The 23060-nt window shown below is 36.6% G+C and overlaps 2 protein-coding genes across 4 annotated transcripts in view; both read right to left on the bottom strand.

Annotated features, from left to right (window-relative positions):
• LOC144958603 (sodium- and chloride-dependent glycine transporter 1-like) overlaps nucleotides 1-14668 on the bottom strand; it is a 44468-nt gene extending 29800 nt beyond the window's left edge. The window contains exons 1-4 of one of the 2 annotated variants that reach the window (XM_078890687.1): nucleotides 14559-14668; nucleotides 13118-13174; nucleotides 5966-6080; nucleotides 5169-5300 (exon numbers count right to left, since the gene is read on the bottom strand). In XM_078890687.1, coding sequence (XP_078746813.1) covers nucleotides 5169-5300; nucleotides 5966-6080; nucleotides 13118-13126 — 256 coding nt within the window. In that variant the 5' untranslated portion in view covers nucleotides 13127-13174; nucleotides 14559-14668. Of the gene's footprint in view, nucleotides 1-5168; nucleotides 5301-5965; nucleotides 6081-13117; nucleotides 13175-14553 lie in introns of both variants that reach the window. The other variant, XM_078890689.1, reaches the window with a different exon arrangement.
• Nucleotides 14669-18239: 3571 nt separating this feature from the next.
• The window catches only part of LOC144958602 (sodium- and chloride-dependent glycine transporter 1-like), a 31346-nt gene continuing 26525 nt past the window's right edge, over nucleotides 18240-23060 (bottom strand). For both annotated transcript variants that reach the window (XM_078890685.1, XM_078890686.1), the window contains exons 12-15: nucleotides 22371-22608; nucleotides 21486-21586; nucleotides 19703-19843; nucleotides 18240-18537 (exon numbers count right to left, since the gene is read on the bottom strand). In XM_078890685.1, the coding sequence (XP_078746811.1) occupies nucleotides 18337-18537; nucleotides 19703-19843; nucleotides 21486-21586; nucleotides 22371-22608 (681 nt within the window). In that variant the 3' untranslated portion in view covers nucleotides 18240-18336. The remainder of the gene's footprint in view (nucleotides 18538-19702; nucleotides 19844-21485; nucleotides 21587-22370; nucleotides 22609-23060) is intronic.

Below are 23060 nucleotides of genomic sequence, written 5' to 3'. Positions count from 1 at the left end.
AAACACATACCGCTCAACTAATAATAATAATAATAATAATAATAATAATAATAATAATAATAATAATAATAATAATAATAAGGATAAATATAATAATAATAATAATAATAATAATAATAATAATAATAATAATAATAATAATAATAATAATAATAATAATAGTAATAATAATAATAATAATAATAATAATAATAATAATAATAATAATAATAATAATAATAATAATAATAATAATAATATAATAATAAGGATAAATATAATATTAATAATAATAATAATAATAATAATAATAATAATAATAATAATAATAATAATAATAATAATAATAATAATAATGATAAGGATAAATATAATATTAATAATATTAATAATAATAATAATAATAATAATAATAATAATAATAATAATAATAATAATTATTATTATTATTATTATTATTATTATTATTATTATTATTATTATTATAATAATAATAATAATAATAAATTTCCAGAGCACCTAAGCATCCACTTAAAAGTGCTCTCCAGCGCTTTAATTAACTCATTCTCACACCCCCCCCCCCACACACACACACACGTACAAAACATGCCCACACATATGCATATAGAGAAAATTATAAAATACTCTGCAAAGAAATTGAGTTTTCTGTTGCTTGTGAAATGGTAGAACACTTTGACTTACAGTCAATGTTGTAATGTTGGAAAGAACTGACACCTCGAACCAAAACACTGACCTAGTGTGTATCAAGCTGTGCCAGGCAAAGCAAGAGAGAAAAATACAAGGAAAACAAAAACATCCCATAAAATCAGTCTTCCTGTACTGGGGATCGAACCTCAGATCTCCTGATTACCGGCCAGATGTATTAACATTACACCACTCTGATAATCAAGAGGTCTAGTGTTCGATTCTCTAGTCGAGGCAGGCTGATTGTTTTCTTGTAATTTTCTTTCTTGCTTTGTCTGGCACCTTTCATCCACACTTGGTGAGATCTTTATCGTACACCAGTGCCTGCTCCCTAATGTCTCAACCACAATACCAAGACTTGTCATGAGAGAATCTTGATTTGAGATGGAAATACAACAACCCAATATGTAACCCGCTGATTCGAATGGGTATTGTGTCCGAATCAAATAGGTTGTGGACCAATCAAAACATGGAATTTGTGACACACCTTCACACGTGCTCGGACATACCTACATATCTGGTTGTAAACAATAACATGAATGAACTCGTCCTCTCTCTGATGAGTATTCTTGTTTTTATAGATAGAATGTAGATGACGTCACTCACGTCTTTGTTATTGTTTTTTGCCATCCGCGTTTGTGAGTTATTCTCACTAAACTGTATTAACCGGACTATAAAAGTTCATGGTTACACAGAGTTTTGTGTGTTGGTCTGTTATACTTCCGGATGGCAATGTTATAAGCTTCTGAGCCAAGCGCATACTATCTATACCGCCAAATGGGTGACTAGTCATCACACAATTTTCTCAATAACATTACAAACGTTTAAGTTTACACACGGTTTTCTGTGTTGGTTCTATTGATCTTGCGGTAGAACAGTGGGTATTTTATTTAGACACATGCCATCGATAGTAAAAACGTGTATTTTGCTATGTTTACCAATCACTGCCATTGTTTACGATATGATGACTGTCCGAGAGGCGTGGTTATCTGAGTGTCTATAGATAGTTCGAAGATGACGTCACTCAGGTCTTTGTTATTGTTTTTTGCCATCCGCGTTTATGAGTAGTTCTCACTTAACCGTATTAACCCGACTATAAACGTTCAAGGTTACACACAGTTTTGTGTATTGGTCCGGTTTACTTCCGGATGGCAATGTTGTGAGCTTCTTAGCCAAGCGCATACCATCTATTGATCTTGCGGTAGAACAGTGGATATGTTACTTAGACACATGCCATCGATAGTAAAAACGTGTATTTTGCTATGTTTACCAGTCGCTGCCATTATTTACGATATGGGGACTGTCCGAGAGGCGTGGTTATCTAAGTGTCTATAGATAGAATGCGCTTGGCCAAGGAGTTCACAACATTGCCATCCGGAAGTATAACGGACCAACACACAAACTCTTGTGTAACCATAAACTTTTATAGTCTGGTTAATACAGTTTACTGAGAACAACTCACAAACGCGGATGGCAAAAACAATAACAAAGGCCTGAGTGACGTCATCTTCGAACTATCTATTGATAGTATGCGCCTCGGCTAAGAAGCTCACAACATTGCCATCCGGAAGTGTACTGACCAACACACAAAACTATGTGTAATCATGAATGTTTATAGTCTACAGATAGAACAAAGTTGACGTCACTCGGGTCTTTGTTATTGTTTTTTGCCATCCATGTTTATGAGTAAGTCTCACTAAATTGTATTAACCAGACTATAACGTTCATGGTGACGCATAGATGTTGTGTTGGTCGGCTTTACTTCGTGATGACAATGTTGTGAGTGTCTTAGCCAATGAGAGCGATCTATATTCAGGTTTTCGTCCAACCAGGTCATCAATGACATGATTTGTTTCTGTCCAACAATTGGATTCAATAGTCTGATGTCACGTCGCCCAGCAACAGCGGCCATTGTGGTTCTAAACAAAGAAAATCGGTCCTTTTTATTCTTCATGCTGGCTAGAACTTTTCATATATCTTGTGATCAGAATGTGTAAAAGTCAAAACATGATCAGATTTATAATGGGTTTTTTTTTCCTCTGGATACGCTTTTATGCTGGTCGGAGAATAAATATTTCATAAGGGCGTCCGCCATTCTTCAGATAGTTTAGAGCCAGTTACTTAGTTACCGTGCGTCATTACGAGGGAAGTGACGTTACGACTGTTGAAGCGTATTGGATATTTCTTAACAAATGTAAACACGCTGCTTTGTTTATAAAAGTTATAAAACATACACATGTGTCAAGCTTAATCAAATGACCAATCGTGATGTTAGATAATTTTTTAAAGCAATGAACACTTTTCACTATGTAAGTCAATTTGAGCATATATTCCAATGTGACCAATGACCTCGAGCACATGGAAAGTTAATATAGATCATGCCAATACTCTTCAACAGTCGTAACGTCACTTCCTTCCTAATGACGCATGGTAACTTAGTAACACTGGCTCTAAACTATCGGAACAATGGCGGAAGCCCGTATGAAATATTTCTCTGGCGAGCATAAAGGGTATCCAGAGGGGAAAAAACACATAAATTTGATCATGTTTTGACTTTTACACATTCTGATCACAATGCATATGAAAAGTTCTAGCCAGTATGAAAAATATAAAGTAATGATTTTCTTTGTTTAGAACCAAGATGGCTACCGTTGCCGGGCGCGTGACATCAGACTATTGAATCGTATTGCACAGCATCGATTGAATTTGGATCGGAAGGTCCAGGGTTCGAACCTCGCTCGGCGCATAGTTGAGTCCTTGGAAAGGCTCTTTACTCACATTCTCTCGCCGTACTCAGGTGTAAAAATGAGTACCTGGCCGTTAACAGCATTGTCTCTGTCCGAAAAAAAATTATAATATCGGCTAACAAGGCGTCATATCTCGATCTACATGTTACGTGTTGCTGTTGGTCAGGGACCCTTGGTAAAGCTTTGAGCACGTTTAGTGGATATTGCGCTATATAAAAGCTCGGGTTTTTTGTTTGGTTGTTTTGAAAACTAATTTTCTGATACTCTTCAGTCCTTTTATCGCTGGCCTGTTCTAGTTGTCTTGTCTGTCATTTCAGATTTAATTTCAACTTGAGATTTTATAGAGCACAATATCCACTAAATGTGCTCAAAATGCTTTACAAAGGGTCCCTGACCAGCAGCAACACGCAACATATAGAACCAGACATGACGCCTATTGGGCGATATTACAATTTTTTTTCGGACAGAGCAACGCTGTTACCGCGGCCAAGTACTCATTTTTACACCCGAGTACGGTGAGAGAATGTGAGTAATGAGCCTTTTTCCAAGGACTCAGCTGTGAGCCGAGCGAGGCTCGAACCCTGTACATCTGAACCGAAAGATAATATCATACCAATTGACCACATATCCACACAATCGGCGTATACATATAATCAGGTCTGGCATCCGAACCCACATATAGGCCTAGTTTTACATTGTTGTAATGGACAATATTATGCGGTATTTTTTGATAATTCAATTTCAGCAATGAGCCCATAAAGAATTAGGTTATCAGACCTTTAAAGAATGCACGTCGAGCCCAATCAACCTCCAGTGTGTCTAATTGGTTAAAAAGACAGTTTGATCATGAAAGTAGAATTCGTGTGAAAGTTTCCCTTCCATCAACGCAAATAATTTACCATTCTTTCATCTCTTTGTATTTATTTATTAAACCAGTTATTTTTATCGTGTCCAATAACACTACGAGCTTGCGAGTATGTATTAGTGCACGACAAAAATATAACGAGTTTATAAATACAAAGAACTGAAAGATACGTTTATTCCACCCCTCCAAGTAAGATTATTAGATATTTTGTAACCAAATGGTATGGTATTAGTACTTCTATTCACCAAATGTGTATCTTTTTCCTTCTGCTTGAATGACAATTTGACCCAAAACTAAAAACGTTGGATTAGTATTCATGCGCACGAAAAAGATTATTTATAGTGACCAATCAGCTGTCTTTTACATTTAATTTACACCAATAAAATGTGCGGAAATATTCTGCATTAGTGAAATAAAAATGTTTATTCAACGCGTTCAAATCATTATTCAACGATGACATATTTACTAAGAAATGAAAGGGTTTTCCAATGAGAGGGCTGGAATAATATACGATTCTTACACTCTAGCATTTTGGAATTTCGGACGTGTTCCCAAACGTTGCACCGGCTTGTGATTGCGCACTGGGAACAAAGTTCGAATTCCAAAAAAAAACAAAGTGTAAGAAATCTTTTATTCTGCCCCTCAATGAATTTTCATTTCGCCATCTTTGAGTAAAAAGCATGTTCAAAAAAACTTGAATAATACTTCTTTCTAAAGAATCTAATTCTTAGGGAAATTTATCGTTTGCTAATCTGACGTCACAAATTATTATTGTCAACATGATATCATTACGCGTTACTATTTAGGGAGAGGAGAATAATAATGTTGATTCTGTGGCTATTTTAACTCTACTTCTTGTAAAATAGTCTTACCTTTAAAAAGTGGATTGATGGACCAAATGGACAGAGGACCTTTGGCCCCGAACTGTCCAAAAGCACATTCAAAGGCAAACATTGGGATGCCCAGAAGGACGAGGCATAACACGTAGGGGATGAGGAAGGCACCTGGGGATGGAAGGAAAACATGGATTGTTCTAGATTGTTCTATGATATGACATTATGGTTTACAATGGAACATCGACTAAGACAAGGCACCGATAGTCGGGGATGAGGATGGAAGGGAAACATGGATTGTTCTAGAATGTTCTATGATATTATGGGTAACACTGGAATATCCACTAAGACGAGGCACCAATAATAGTAGGGGATAAGGAAGGCACCTGGGGATGGAAGGGAAATATGGATTGTTCTAGAATGTTCTATGATATTATGGATAACGCTGGAATATCCACTAAGACGAGGCACCAATAATAGTAGGGGATAAGGAAGGCACCTGGGGATGGAAGGGAAACATGGATTGTTCTAGAATGTTCTATGGTATTACATTATGATTAACAATGGAATATCCACTAAGACGAGACACTGATCGTTGGGGATGAGAAAGACATCTGAGATAGTATGCGCTTGGCTAAGAAACTCACAACATTACCAGACGGAAATATAACGGACCAACACACAAACTATGTGTAACATTGAACGTTTATAGTCTGGTTAAATCAGTTTAGTGAGAATTACTCATAAACGTGGATGACAAAAAAAACAATAATAAAGACCTGAGTGACGTCAACTTCGTTCTTTCTAAATGCTATGTGTACAAAATCCCCCCTTACCGCCTCCATTATCAAAACACAAATATGGAAACCTCCAGATATTTCCCAATCCGACGGCGTAGCCAATCAAGGTCAGGACGAACTGAATCTGGTGACCCCAGACGTCACGTGTTTCCTGTTCACAAAGAAATAAACCAAATATTTAGGGTCATTTAAGGTCATCATCAATCTGAAATTCTCTCTTGGTCTTTACCAGAAGCGATCTCATACTATTGAGTAGGGTCCGATTGGTTCCAATCGTATGGAAATCTTGACCACCCAAAACCCGACAGTGTGAACGTCTACCAGTCTTCAAACGGCATCTAAAAACCAATCTTTTTCATTCTGCTTATCGTGATTCTATGTAAACTTCGAACAAGATAATATATATATATATATATATATATATATATATATATATATTATATATATATATATATATGTGTGTGTGTGTGTGTGTGTGTGTGTGTGTTGTAGTGATTTTGTAGTCGAATGAATGAACTTGTGTGATACCAATAGAAAACTATTGTCAAGCACCTCTGAGCACTATGTGTGGATACTGTCGCTATAACAAATATCAATTATGATTATATTGATAATAAAAATAATGATGATGATGATGATGATAATAATAATAATAATAATAATAATAATAATAATAATAATAATAATAATAATAATAATCAAAAATAATAATAATAATAATAATAATAATAATAATAATAATAATAATAATAATAATAATAATAATAATAATAATAATAATAATCAAAAAAAAAATAATAATAATAATAATAATAATAATATTAATAATAATAATTAATAATAATAATAATAATAATAATAATAATAATAATAATAATAATAATAATAATAATAATAATAATAATAATAATAATAATAATAATAATAGTTAAAAGCTTCAACTTCAAGTCTAGACTGAAGACAGAATTTTTTAAATTAACTTTTCCTTAATATTTCAAAATTCCCATTTCCCTTCGTCTTGCAGACGTCGGGCACGAAGCAAAAATTAGGACTGAGCCTCGCTATTGTAAGATCTCTATCACTTCAAAACACAACTATTGAGTAAATGCATTATTTACCAAATTCACTCCCTTAGTTTGTGGCCAAAGACAAAGGACAATGACCTCTCCACACGGGACTGACTGGTATCTCTCGGTGTTCAGGTTTGGTTTGAAGGGATGTTGTGAGTTTTGTTCACTCGTATAAATCATCGAGCCCCAGAAAAAGGTATTTACGAGTGTGCTGTCCTCTTAGAAGTATTCACTGTGTTGGTTACAACTAAGGGACATAATCTGTGATAACCGCATATTAAAATATCTACCTAATAACAGGTGCAGAAGGATACAAAGAAGAGATATTCACGTTAAATGGGAAGAAATGAGAGATTTTAGTTTTTGTCACTGAAAGAAACGCTATCTGTTTCTTTCAGAAATTATTTTGAAAATTAACCCAGTTATTTATTGTTGACGATAAATTCATAGTAAGCATTTTATCGAGGGGCGTGTCCTACACTAGCCCTTCAAAAGCGCTCTCTCTCTCTCTCTCTCTCTCTCTCTCTCTCTCTCTCTCCTCTCTCTCTCCTCTCTCTCTCTCTCTTTCTCTCTCCTCTCTCTCTCCTCTCTCTCTCTCTCTCTATCTATCTATCTATCTATCCCTTTCTCTTTGTCTGTCTCTCTCTCCATAGCTATATATCTATCTTTTAACTATGTATCTATTTATCTATCTATAGAACTAGTGATCTATCTCTTTCCCCCTCTGCCTCTACCCTTGCTTCAGAATAGCCGAGGTCATTGTCCCATACAAAACCAACCACCCAGGGCTTAGATCTGCAGGTAACATACCACCCCCCCCCCCCCCCCCCCACTGACTCGCCAGCACACAATGGGAGATCGATGTTTTGAACACCAGAGACCAGCAATCTGGAATAATCAACACATTGGGAGCTTACAGACGCCACAGACTGTAAACAATTTAATTTAAACGAAGACTAAAAACATTTCTTTTTACTCTGTAATTTTGTAGCGCCTGGAGCCTGAGCCTGCTGTCTGTGGGGATTGCTGTGTTATAAATTAACATCCATTATTATTATTATTATTATTATTATTATTATTATTATTATTATTATTATTATTATCATCATTAAACTTTTTCCCGATCAAATGTAACATTTGGCATGTTCAAATTCGGCATGCCATATCAAATTCAAACATTGTCCAAATAGAATTCGGGACTTTTAGACCATTCAGTCAAATTTGCACTTTGTCAAGTTCAAATTCAACTTTCTAAATCAAATTCGTCACTTTCCAATTCAATTTCAACCTATTGTTTCTAGTGTTTTGTTTTGTTTCTGCTCTGTAGGAACTCTGCCAAACGCGTAAAAAGTAAAAGTGCAAAGGGAAAGTTTTCTCAGTGATTCACAGACAACATTTACAGAATTGTTGAGTTATTTTTGTAACAATTGTGCGTGCATGGGTTACACAAGACTTTGTTGTTTTCAATCGTTTATTGTTTCCTCTTTCTGAAAAACACGCCAGTCATTCGATAGTTTCAACTTTACATTCTATGGTCGGCATCCAAACATATAAACAGTTGGGTTGTCAAGGAAATTACCATTATTTCCCTTCTGTAATCGTAGAATTAGTGGGGGTTTGGGAGGGGGGAAACTTTTTTTTTAAGTCCAGTAGGGGGTTTGGGAGGGGAGAGACTTTTAAAAAAAAGTTTCTCCCCTCCCAAACCTCCAAAATTATTTTTTTTTAAAGTTTCCCCCCTCCCAAAAACCCCAAAATTATTTGGTTCCCCCAGTTTGCGGTAATGTTATTTTGTCTGGGGGTAGTACCGAATTAGTGTTGATAATAAAAGTTTCGCATTGCTTAGGCTAGAGGAACGGCTCTTTAGTCAGAGCGTTGAACTCCTGATCGAAGGTGCTGGGTTCAATTTCGATTTTTGATAGTTATTTTGATCAGCCGTTCAATCCTCTTCTCACCATGGATGGAGTAAGCCGTTCGCCGTTGACCGATTTATTCCCATTTGCTGAGCGAGTAGAATGTAATCCTCACCTCTGTCAAAACAGCTATTCAGTCTTCGATTGTCTTCATCGCTTATTTTGTTGTAAAGTTGCCTCGGCATCTTGCTTTGGGTGAATTTGGGTGTAAATCGTCAGTAAAAAGGCACTTTGTTATTGACCGGTAATCAGAAGATCAACCTGGCAGGGCAGGCGATAAACTGAGTTTCCCTGACGACAAATATGTTGACAAAATCAGAGTGAGTCCCCTTGGCCCTTGACTGATGGACTGATGATTTTAATGTTGATGATGACGACGACGACGACGACGATGCTGATGATGATGATGATGATGATGATGATGATGATGATCATGATGATGATGATGATAATTTATTTTGTTATATTTCATTCTGTTTTCATTTTATTCCATTAATACATCGGTTGATGTTGAAATTATTATTACTATTATTATTATTATTATTATTATTATTATTATTATTATTATTATTATTATTATTATTATTACATTGATAATAACAATAATAATAATAATAATAATAATAATAATAATAATAATAATAATAATAATAATAATAATAATAATAATAATAATAATAATAATAATAATGACGTATGCACATTTACTGTGCCTAATAAACCAATATAAACTATTGATTTAGATAAAGCCTGAACGAAGTCCTATCATAGCCACGTCCAAAGTAGGCTCTACTCAAACAAACATATTTCCTTCCTATCAAGTGTTGCCAAAAACGATCTCTAATGCAAAAGATAACGTAAAGAGCCAGGACTGATAAAGACTGATCTAATTCTACGTATGCTCATTTTCAGGTCTGATAGCCCAAATATTTATGGCCTCATTGTTGTAATGGAAATACTCTCAAACCAAGGCGTGTCTATTTACAGGTCTGATAACCCAAATTCATATGGGCTCATTATTGTATTGGAAGAAATACTCTCAAACCAACGTGTATATATTTGCAGGTCTGATAACCCAATTGTTATGGCCTCATTGTTGTATTGGAAGAAATTATCTCAAACCAACGTGTATTTATTTGCAGGTCTGATAACCCAATTGTTATGGCCTCGTTGTTGTAATGGAAATACTCCCAAACCAACACAAAATAGGATCGTCCATTACAACAACGTAAAAACAGGCCCATAATTGAGTTGGGTCATCAGACCTGTAAATGATGTGATTCATTATGATAATGTTATCAATAGCTTGTCAATAAAACATTATGATCCTTATGAAACATTCCGATCCCACCCGCTAGGCGAAATGTCTCCAGGACGGCCTGAATTGATAAGTTTACACAAATAGAACGAATGCATAACGTGTGAGAAGACAAGTACATTGTATAAATATCATTTATCTCCCACTTGGTGCTGTTAATCTTATCATCGTCTCCGTTATTTATACGACGATGTGGTCTAGTGGCATGACACTCGCTTTCGGATCGGAAGGTTCTGGGTTCGAGCCTCGTTCGGCGCATGGTTGAGTCCTTGGAAAAGGCTATTCACTCACATTCTCTCTCCGTACTCAGGTGTAAAATGAGTACCTGACCGTTAACAATGTTGTCTCTGTCAGGAAAAAATTGTAATATCGCCAAACAGGCATCATGTCTCGTTCTACGTGTTACGTGTTGCTCTTAGTCAGGGGCCCCTTGTAAAGCGCTTTGAGCACGTTTAGTGGATATTGCGTTATATAAAAGCTCAATTTTAACTATTATTATCCATGAAAAGAAAACCTGGGCTTTTATATAGCGCATCATCCACTAAATGTGCTCAAAGCCCTTTAGAAAGGGTCATTCACCAACAGCAACACGTAACATGTAGAACATGTCATGACCCTTGTTAGGAGATATTACAATTTTTTTCCGACAGAGACAACGCTGTTGGGGGCGAGGTACTCATTTTACACCTGAGTACGGCGAGAGAATGTGAGTAAAGATCCTTTTCCAAGGACTCAACTATGCGCCGAGCGAGGCTCGAACCCAGGGACCTTCCGATCCGAAAACGAGTGTCATACCACAAGGCCACATAGCCACACGATTTGAGAGTGTTTGCCAGGATGAGAGTCATTTAAATCGATCGATATTTGAAGGACGAGTTTACTGGCCAAACTTTTAAGTATGTTTTTTCCAGAGTTATACACAATATAGATAGAACGAAATTGACGACACTTGCCTCTTTGTTATTGTTTTAGCCAGCCATTTTAGGAGCAGTTCTCTTGAAATTGTATCAATCAGACTGTTGTGTGTGTTGAACCGTGGCCATCGTTAACATATAGATATAGCCTGACACAAGAACCCTCTAGGACTGGCAGTTTGACGGCATTTTTTAGGTTTTTGCACCGTTTAGTGAGTTGTCGATAAAAGAGCTCGAGGAAACAAGTTATTTCATTGGTTGAACTATTGAATACAACTCACGATTTGTTTTCTTTTGTGGCAAAAGACTGGCATTTTGACGTCATTATTTGGTCAGTGTCAGGTAATAACTTTACGATGGCCACGGTTGAACTCATGACCTCAACAAGTCGGGACGGGGACTCAGGATAGTCACAAGGTTTGAAACCACTTTTTTTTAGGAGTGGTGGAAGGCGTCGACTGTATATCGTCCTTCTCACGGCCAGGCGTGGGTTCGAGCGAGCCATCGTTATGTTATAGCCTGATACTGAAATCCAAAAGGACTGGCAGTTTGACGTCATTATTTGGTTTTTGTACCGCCTAGTGAGTTGTCGTTGGTATAGCCGTAGCCATCGTTATGTTATAGCCTGATACTGAAATCCAAAAGGACTGGCAGTTTGACGTCATTATTTGGTTTTTGCACCGTCTAGTTATTTTATTGGTTGAACTATTGAATACAACTCACGATTTGTTTTCTTTTGTGGCAAAAGACTGGCATTTTGACGTCATTTTTTGGTCAGTGTCAGGCCATAACTTTACGAAGGCCACGGTTCAAGCACCCATCGCCGCGAAATGTTTATTCTCTTTTGTCTTTTGGCACTTTTCTACTCACTTCATTTTCTGTTATTATCAATCACCTAGACTATAAACTTTTAAGGCTACACATTGTTTTGTGTGTTGGTCCATTATATCCGGCTGGCGGATGTTATGAGCTTTTTGGATAAACGCATAGCACCTATATCTCTAACCACACAATATAGATAGTATGCGGTTGGCTAAGACGCTCATAACATTGCCATCCGGAAGTATAACGGACCAACACACAAAACTGTGTGTTTCAGGTTAATACAGTTCAGTGAGCATAACTCATAAACGTGGATGGCAAAAAACAATAACAAACACATGAGTGACGTCATCTTCGAACTATCTGTGTGCTTGGCTTAGAAACTCACAACATTGCCATCCGGAAGTATAACGTACCACCTCACAAAAACTATGTGTAATCTTGAACTTCTATATTTTGCGTCATTTTTTAAATATTTCTTTTTTGAGATTTCCATTGCAACAATTGGGCCACGTCCACCCTGAGCACTCAAAGTAAAATTGTAATGTCTTTTTCAATATAAAATGACGAAAAGATCGTATATTCTTTATCATTTTCATTACAAATTTTACTTTTATTCTCAAGATCAAGACACTCTTATACGCAGGTCTGATAACCCGTTTCATCTTAAGGAGTGGAAATTAACCACCAGTTCCATATTCGTGGCTATAAAATCACCTCGTCTTTCCCGACATAATACTGGTTTGGCGTGGTGGGTCAGCTATTCCTTTTCTTGTATCCGATACCCTAGGGAATAATTGAATGAATACTCGATACTTTCATTTCTGTGTGATTTATTGGCCAAAGCCTAAGATTGAATAAACTTTGAACTTTGAACTTGTGTTTATTAAACGAGTTATTTTTATCGTGCCCAATAACACTACGAGATTGTGAGTATGTATTATTGCACGATAAAAATATGATGAGTTTGATAAATACAAAGAAATAAAAGAATCGTATAATTACATTCCCCTATCTATATAGAAATGGAATTCCTTTATATTTTTTGTGATTTAAACTTAAGATTTGTTTTCAAAGACCTGGTTCTCTCCAACGTACACCCGTTTGGAGGTGATTGGTAACACCTTGTGATAAGTACACACAAAATAGCCTACCTCTGCCATATCGATGTTCTCCAAGGGGTTTGGAGTTGTCACTCAAATAATCGATATCTGGAATTACAATTTAATAATCGATATAAATTATTAGATATCGTATAGTCTAATTTTAGTCATTTCACTATGATTGTAGTGTTAAAAATTATGCCCTTCCGCCAAGGTTTGGGAAGGTCCTGGGTTCGAGCCCCGGTCTGAGTGGCGCATCGTTGAGTCCTTATAAAAAGCTCTTTACTCACATTCTCTCATCGTACTCGGGTGTTAAATGAGTACCTAGTCGTTAACAGCGTTGTCTATGTCGGGGGAAAATGTAATATTGCTTAACAGGCATCATGTCTCGCCCTACATGTTTAGTGTTACTGTTGGCTAGGGACCCCTTGTAAAGCGGTTTGAGCATGATAAGTGGATATTGCCCTATATAAAGGCTCAAGTCTGTCTTTTAGATAATGATTTAAGTCAAAATGTGTCTAATCTTATCAAACAAGTCTTATATATATATATATATATATATATATATATATATATATATATATATGGGGGGGGGGGAGGGGGGCTGGTGATCCAGGGGATTTTAAAAATAAAAAGATAGTTTTAATGCCTAACAACTGCCTCAATGGTTTTGTTAGCCTCGCAGTCTGAATGACGCTTGCTGGGAATTGTGTGATCCAGTCACAGATTTTTAAAAACCTCGATGAGTATAGCTGCCCTCTCCATCCATGTTGTTAACTGTTTCCATTGGTCACGGTCCTGGGCCAGAGTTTTGAGGCTGTCAAGATCTTGTTTTGTCTTAAATATCTTATGATACATATCAGCTAGTATTTGCATGCCTTCGTCATCAAGACATTTTAGTTCTTCTGCTCTAACACCATCTAGACCTGGCGATCTGTTGTCATTGAGCTTTTGTATGGCTTCACTTATTTCTTGGGGCGTTATTGGCGTTTCAATCTCTGAATTGGTAGAATCGAATGGTTCCACTCCTTGAATGCCCTTGTATTTCTCAGTGTAGTTCACGTTTATAGTGTTTATAATTTCTTTATCATTTCATAAGGTCTTATTACATTTATCTTTGATTATAAGTCTATTATGTGTTTTTGTCGTTTGATTGTATTCAACGCTTTGAACATTTTCATACTGTCACTCATACTCTTTATTTCTGTCACAATCTCATCTATTTTCTTGTTGTGATTATCTATTGATTGAGATTTAATTTTATGCATGATTTCATTTCTTTGTCTCTTCATTTTGTTCTGAGCAGCTGTTGATGTTGATATGCATTTCCTTACATTAAATTATATTACATTGCAGTGCATTTCCGTACATTAAATTATATTACATTACATTAAATAAATTTATATTACATTGCAGTGCATTTCCTTACAATAGATTGTATAATAATTATATAATATATCATAATATAATCATATTACATACATTACCTGACCTGAACTATTTTATACACATTCAGACCTTATCCTTTGTGGGTCAATAACTCAACACACTTTTGATATCAGTATATTTAACCAGGGTTAAGAAATGTAATCTGTTTGACAGACGGCAAACGAATGTCGAAAAACAATCACAAAATGAATGTTATCAAAAGGCTGATTCTAATCCAATAGTACGTGACTGGTTGTCACGAGATGGTGTTGGGTAAAAACGTATTAGAGACATAATAATGAAATAAGAAGTAGTTGGAGGTCATAATGGTTCCAAACAGCCCATGTCCAATTTTGGCCCACGAGCACAGAATTAATGATAAATCTATAAATTTTTAAAAGTTTTTCGCAGAACGATATACAAGTAACTTGCAAACATGTTTAAAAATTAACGGTTATTCATTCACCCGTTGCGTCAAATTGGTATTTGTAATAATATACACTAGGCCATAATGATTCTTAATTTAACCTTGGCCTTGGGAATAGTCATCTGGCCATCCTGTTGCGAGATTCATTTGCGTGCACTCACAGACTTTATTATATGACCGATTTTGATCCTTAATGGCGCTATATATATATATATATATATATATATATATATATATATATATATATATATATAGAATACAAATTGTCACTCACATTTTTTGTGGCCGAGACGTTCGTTTCTGTGTCTCTTTACACGTCCTCAGTCGGCGTAATTTGTATTCTATATTAGCTCTAACCATCATTATCCAGCACTTTCGTACCTACGAGTACCCACCAACACTCATATATATATATATATATATGAGTGTTGACGTGTACTTGTCGATAACAGAGTGCTCGATAACATTAATTAGAGAAATAGGGACGAAAATATCAACAACGAACCCATTGTGTAACTCCGGATATATTGTCAACTGAAGAGGTGTGTGATCGCATCGAAACGATCGTCTTGACGAAATACAATGTGAGTAAAAAGTGACTGTTGTCCAATCTGCTCCCAGTAGTCTGTGGTTATGCCGGCGTGTGTGTTCGTAATGTCTTGAGTTAATATAGTTGTGTCGCAAACTTCAAGCATTCCGGGGCACATATATATATGAATTAAAAGATAAATGAATTTTAAAAAACAAATAAATGAATAAAATAACAAAATAAATAAACAAATAAAAATAATAAATAGATAAATAAGTAAATACATAAACAAGATGGACAAATAAATAAACAAAAACGATAAATATATAAATATAAAAGATAAATAAATATTTTAAAAGATAAATAAATAAATATATAAAAAAAGATAAATAAATAAATAAATAAATAAATAAATAAAAACAATAAATAAATAAATGAATGAATAAATATAGTAAATAAATATATAAATAATAAAACAAAAAAGCACCAGTTGATAAGTTAAGCTGCTGTGTGGTCCAGTGATATGACACTCGCCCTCAGACCGGTAGACACAGGGATCGAGTCCCAATCTGGACTTCACATAGTTGTGTCCTTGGAAAATACTCTTAACTCGTCTTATCATATCGTACTCAGGTGTAAGATGAGTACCTGACCATAAATAACGTTGACCGTGGCAAAAATAAAACCACTGAAATGTTTATTCCACTAATTTAAATAAATTGTACGATAGCTGAAGAAATAAGGAAGAAAAATGTGATGTCAAAACACTGGTTCCTATTTCATTGGAAGTGTAAAACCACTCTTCTAGAGGATGGACACATACCTTGTGTAATTCACCATCTGGTGTCAGAGTGATGACGTCTTCTATTCTAGTCTAAATAAATTCTGGTCGTCAATAAAGATCATCCATCCTCGCTCTTTTACGTCCCCTTCTGATGAGCAGTTAGACGTGCTGCCGTCCGAGGTTCGATCCCCAGTCGAGGTCGACTGATTTTAAGGGATGGGTTTTTTTCCTTGTATTTTTCTTTCTTGCTTTGTCTGACGCCTTCCACACACATTTGTTCAGACCTTTATCTTCTACCGATGCCTGCTCCTTCATTTCGACGTCATACCACCAGACCTCATAGCCTCACACACGACACATCATAAGAGCAAAACCAAAGTATGGACACAAGTACAAACTAGGGAGCAGGCACTGGGAAAGTGAAAATGTCTGATAAAGAAGTGATTGGGTAGCTGGGTCTGTTAGATATGGCAGAGAGCACTTAGAAATGAACTGGCGTCTTATCCAAAGGGTACCAAGCAATTAATATCGTTTGTTTTACGCGAAGAAAAATGAAAATTATGCCTTTTCCCCACGACATTAAAAGATATCGTCGCCTAGGCATTCCACGAAGGAATATAGATAATTCATCAAACAAGATGTTGTCCAAGTGAGCAAATTGGGGGTTAATAATCTTGCCCAAGGTAAAAAAAGAAAGTACCGGAAGCGGGGCTCGAACCCGGGTCGTTCCGGATCACAGTGCAATGCCTTAACCACTCGGGCGCTTACGCGATAAAAACCGTGGACTGGTGGGGCCGGTGGCTCTGAAATATTTCATTTTTTAATGACACCATGCACGTGTAAAACCCAGTCTTCCGGAGGACTGGACACCATGCATGTGTAAAACCCAGTCTTCCGGAGGACTGGACACCATGCACGTGTAAAACCCAGTCTTCCGGAGGACTGGACACCATGCACGTGTAAAACCCAATCTTCCGGAGGACTGGACACCATGCATGTGTAAAACTCAGTCTTCCAGAGGACTGGACACCATGCACGTGTAAAACCCAGTCTTTTGGAGGACTGGACACCATGCATGTGTAAAATCCAGTCTTCTGGATGACTGGACACCGTGCACGTGTAAAACCCAGTCTTCTGGAGGACTGGACACCATGCACGTGTAAAACCCAGTCTTCTGGAGGACTGGACACCATGCATGTGTAAAACCCAGTCTTCTGGAGGACTGGACACCATGCACGTGTAAAACCCAGTCTTCTGGAGGACTGGACACCATGCATGTGTAAAACCCAGTCTTCTGGAGGACTGGACACCATGCACGTGTAAAACCCAGTCTTCTGGAGGACTGGACACCATGCATGTGTAAAACCCAGTCTTCTGGAGGACTGGACACCATGCACGTGTAAAACCCAGTCTTCTGGAGGACTGGATACATACCTTGTGTAATTCAACTTCTGGTTTCAGAGTGATGGCATCTTATTTTCTAGCCTAAATCAATGCTGGTCGTCAATAAAGATCGTCCATCCTCGCTCTTTTACGTCCCGAAATCTTTATAATTTGCCCATACATCCTGTTACTATAATGGTTATGTCACCTTATGATTCAATGTGTTACCTATTTATTACGAGGCCTTTAAATGACAGGTTACATGCACACTTCCAATGATTTTGGAACCGGAAAAGTAGAAGATGTGACGTGACGACTTCTCTGTCCTATCAGCCAAGTCACTCTAAGAAAGACGAGCAGCCATTTAAATAGTATATTTGTTACCAATCAAAACATGGGATTCATGACAAAATTGAATCAGACCACAACATCACAAAGCTGGACAAAAACAGACAAACGACAAACAAACAAACAAACAACACACAAGACATTAATGCTGACTCTTCCCCTCCCCCCACCCCCCGCTTCTAAAAATAAACCCAGACAAAAACGCCCCCCCCCCCCCCCCCGCTTTCTCCAAAATAAATAAAAACAGACAAAAAAGGAAAACAAACTTGCAATATAAATATTTGAACACATTTATTGTTATAGTTTTTGTATTCTGTTTCAATGACCTTGAACTATTTCTATGAATATAAATAACGACGTATTTGGACCAATCAAAATCGAGTTGCCGGAGTCTCGTAATGGTGATGGTGAAATGCCTCGTTGTCGTATGCCTCCTTCTCTTTCCTTGCGTTCATCTCCAGCGTTCCATTCTGAGGGGAGGAATAAATATGTTCAGGAATGACGACCTCTGGCGCTCGTGTCACTTGACCTTGATGTCTTCGTTCGCGCCAGTAAGCTTGCGGCGTCATAGCCTGATTGGAAGAAAAAAAGAAACAATGAATCAAGGTTGCCAATATAGCTTTTTTGCTTCCAAATGTCAAAACTTTGGTGATTTTTTAAAAGCCCTTTGTCATGAAATGTTGGTTTGGCATGTTTGCATTTTGGGGATATTTTTAGGATTACATAATTTTACTGCTTATATAAACAAAATAGCATAGATTTTGACAAGATATACAAATTTTCACCCTTGAACTAGCAAAGCGAGGTAGAATTTTAATAGATAAAGACATGATAGCGGGGTAAGACATTTATGTTTTATATCCAATTCTTTGAGAATTTTAGCAGAAAAAGAGATAACTGAAAGATTTGGCATATTTTCAGGTCAGTTAGTTTTTATCTTTAGCTTGTTTGCCCTTTTGTGCAAAATCAATCAATCTCTGAAAAACATCTGCTATTTGTTACTGAGGGTGAGTGGTTCAAAATAAAGATCTGAACAAGTGTGTATGAAAGGTGCCAGACAAAGCAAGAAAGAAAAATACAAGAAAAAGACCATCCCAAAAAAGTCAGTCTACTTCGACTGGGGATCGAACCTCAGACCTTCTGATTACCGTCCAGACGTGCTGCTGTCTGTCACCTTTCATTTACACTTGTTCAGATCTTGATCTTACACCAGTGCCTGCTTAGTATGAGTTGTCCACTAAGTTAGATGATTTTACAGGCTGTTCATGAAGTAGTTCCCTGATTTCAAAGACTTTTTATTTCAAAACAATTATAGCTGCTTTCATCTGGTGTTCATCATCTTCTAAGAAAAAGTCATACATTCATGCCTATAAGTCATAAACCTTTATTTATTCCATCACTAAAGTTAGCAAAATGAACATGAACTTAAAAGAGCTCATTTTTCCCATCCTTCTAATTAGGAATCACAAGCGTGCGTCCAAAATCCCTTTGTGTAATGTGATTGCATGAAATGAACGTGTCAAAAGCAGCTCAACTACGTGTCATAGCCCAGCCCGGCAGACCATCACAGGACATAAACACGATGTTGGAAACAAGCAAACAAAAAGGGTATGTATGATGATAATGATGATGATGATGATGATGATGATGATGATGATGATGATGATGATGATGATGATGATGATAATGATGATGATGGTGATGACGATAACAACGATAATGATAACAACTGTTCACCTCTTTCATAGCATGTCTGCCATAATAGAAATAACCGAGTGGAATCCACATCACGTTAAAGATGACGATGAGATAATACAAAAGTCCTTTCCAGGCTGGGTCGAAATCTTTCATTTCATACGCCTTGAAGACGATTAAGGCCTGCAAGAAATATACGTTTATAAATAATAAATAATACCATTCTCACATATCTCATTTATATGTAAAGTGTTATTTTATACGCCTTGAAGACGATTAATCCCTGTAAGAAATATACGTTTATAAATAAACGATATATAAATATATATATGACCGTAGACTGTTAGGTGGTAATGGGAAATAATAGAGTGACGTCACAATACACTGAAAGTGTAGAACCAGTCGTCCGGAAGACGTGACACTTATGCGCAATTGATCTTCTGGTTTCAGAGTGATGCCGTCTTATTTTATAGCCTAAATCAATGCCGATGGCCAATTAATACCATCCATCCTCGCTTTTTCAGGCCCGGTAAACATACAAATCCGCCTGTACATCCTTCTACTAAAATAGTTTCTCTGCTTTATGTAACCTATTTATCATTATTTGTCGGTAGGATTGTTTCACAATGGCATTGGGATTGGTTATATCATTATACATTGTGCAACAGATCTTCTCGTTTCAGACTGATGGCATCTTATTTTATAGTCTAAATCAATGCTGGTGGCCAATAAAGATTGTCTATACCTGCCCTTTTACCACCAGAAATCATAAAATCCTTCCTATACATCCTGTGACTAAAATAGCTATGCCAGTTTAAGATTCAACACGTAACATATGAAGTCCCGGGTTTAAGAGTTTTTGCCAAGATGAGAGCCATTTAAATCGATCGATATTTGAAGGACGAGTTTTCTGGCCAAATATTTAAATGTGTGTTTTTCCATAGTACGTTAGTATAGCCCATGTCCTGTGTACTTGGAGTGGAAAGGGAGACAACCCTTTGGCCTTTATAAATGTGTGTTTTTTCCAGAGTACGTCAGTTTAGCCCATGTCCTGTGTACTTGGAGTGGAAAGGGAGAAAACCCTTTGGCCTTTGACACCTTTAATAGCACAATAACTCGGCCAGCCCCATCATTTATCATTGTAGGGGAGATCATCATCAGAGCTTGTCGCTCCAACACCGAACCCACTCCACAGCATCTGGGGAGCAGACTCTTAGGACATGGTCAGTGCAGTTGGGCCCGTCATGGCATTCTCTAAGGATGTGCTCCATCCATCGTCTGCTCTGGGCATCCACATGTACACAGGCTAGTCTCATCCAACCCCCAATGTAGCAAGCGTCCACGCCGCGTCCCTGGAACCCTTCGGTGGAGACCGATGTCTACAACACACACACACACACACACACACACACCAACAACTACATTATAGGGATGGCAAAGATAATCAAACTATTCAAACTAGACTAGTATTCTATGAATTGAGAATGTTTAAGTAAAATACCCACCAATTTCGTCAGTCATATCAACCATACAACATAAAGTACAACTTTGAATATTTAAAACATTTACTGAGAATTCATTAATCAAATGGCGGTCTGAAGACAACAGGAAAGGGCTACGTGACGTCATCATCAGTCATTTTGTTCATGACTCCGTTCAAATTTAATATTCATAATTTGTGAAATTCCTGTAAATTTATCTGAGGTGAGATTTCGAGATGTCAGATAAACTAAGCCTAAAACTAACCCATAACACATACAATGACAACCCCATTTTCCCTACGTTGAGTGAGATATAGTATTACATTTATATTTAAGAGTCTTACCACCAGGAGGGTTGGTGAGATAACGCACCAGGTTGCTTTAAAGTAAAAGTAAGGTTTGAACCCCACCATGGCTTCAATATCCTGGGCAAAATTTTTATAACCTGTAAAAGAAAAAAAATGATTTTGATATAACAAAAGAATGCAGAACTATTACGACGACGACTACTACTACTTCTACTACTACTACTACTACTACTACTACTACTACTACTACTACTACTACTACTACTACTACTACTACTACTACTACTACTTCTATTACTACTACTACTACTACTACTACTACTACTACTACTACTACTACTATATTATACTACTATACTACTACTACTACTACTACTATACTACTACTACTACTACTACTACTACTACTATACTACTACTACTAACTACTACTACTACTACTACTACTACTACTACTATCTACCTACTACTACTACTACTACTACTATACTACTACTACTAATACTACTACTACTACTATACTACTATACTACTACTACTACTACTATTACTACTACTACTACTACTACTACTACTATATACTACTACTACTACTACTACTACTACTACTATAACTACACTACTACTACTACTCACTATACTACTACTACTACTACTACTACTACATACACTACTATACTATACTACTACTACTACTACTACTACTACTCCTACTACTACTACTACTACTACTACTACTATATGTATATTTTCTATTTCACGCTATAAAACCCAGGATACGCTTATTCACCATAGGCCTATTTTTGTCTGAATGACTTTTGTTACTTCACACAGGCTTTACCTCATTTTGAAAATATTTGTTACATCATTGAATTATTTATAAGGGAAAATAAAAGAGAAAGAAGTAGAAAGACGACTGACCATACATAAAAATGACAGCAACGTATTCGAACAAGCCGACCATCAAGATGGGAAAACCGAGCACAGCGCCATCTACAAGGTCCAGCAGATACATTCCGCCTTGTGTACAAATCGGCAGACCAAGGATGAAGGTCGTCAAGATGATGCAGACACGTAACAGGATCTGACGTAATCTTGTGTTGAATATCGATGGAAACTCGTCTTGTACGGCCGTCATCAACGTCTCGGCGTTGGAGAACTGGAAGAATAAACAAATAATTTACTTCATTGACAAAGCGAGAAACTTTGGGAAAATTGACAAAGCGAGACATTTTGGGGAAATTGACAAAGCGAGAACTTTTGGGAAATTGACAAAGCGAGAACTTTTGGGAAATTGACAAAGCGAGAAATTTTGGGGAAATTGACAAAGCGAGAAATTTTGGGGAAATTGACAAAGCGAAAAATTCTTGGAAATTGGCAAAGCAAGAAATTTTGGGAAATTCACAAATTGAGAATTTTTGGGGAAATTGACAAAGCGATAAATGTTGCAAAACTGATAAGTAAGAAAAGCATACTAAGCTGCTAGAAACTGAAAATTATAACAACTTTGTAAATAAAAACAAAAAATTTCCAAATACCGGAGGTGACTGAGGAAGGGTTTTTAGCCCAAAACGTTCCGTGTTTTGCATTTTGACAGTTTTTGAAGCTCTT

Source organism: Berghia stephanieae, chromosome 13 (genome assembly GCF_034508935.2).
Source record: "Berghia stephanieae isolate SIO BIC M18660-M18661 chromosome 13, UCSD_Bste_1.3, whole genome shotgun sequence".
Taxonomy (NCBI): Eukaryota; Metazoa; Mollusca; class Gastropoda; order Nudibranchia; family Aeolidiidae; genus Berghia; species Berghia stephanieae.
This window is presented reverse-complemented; position numbering and strand designations above follow the sequence as displayed.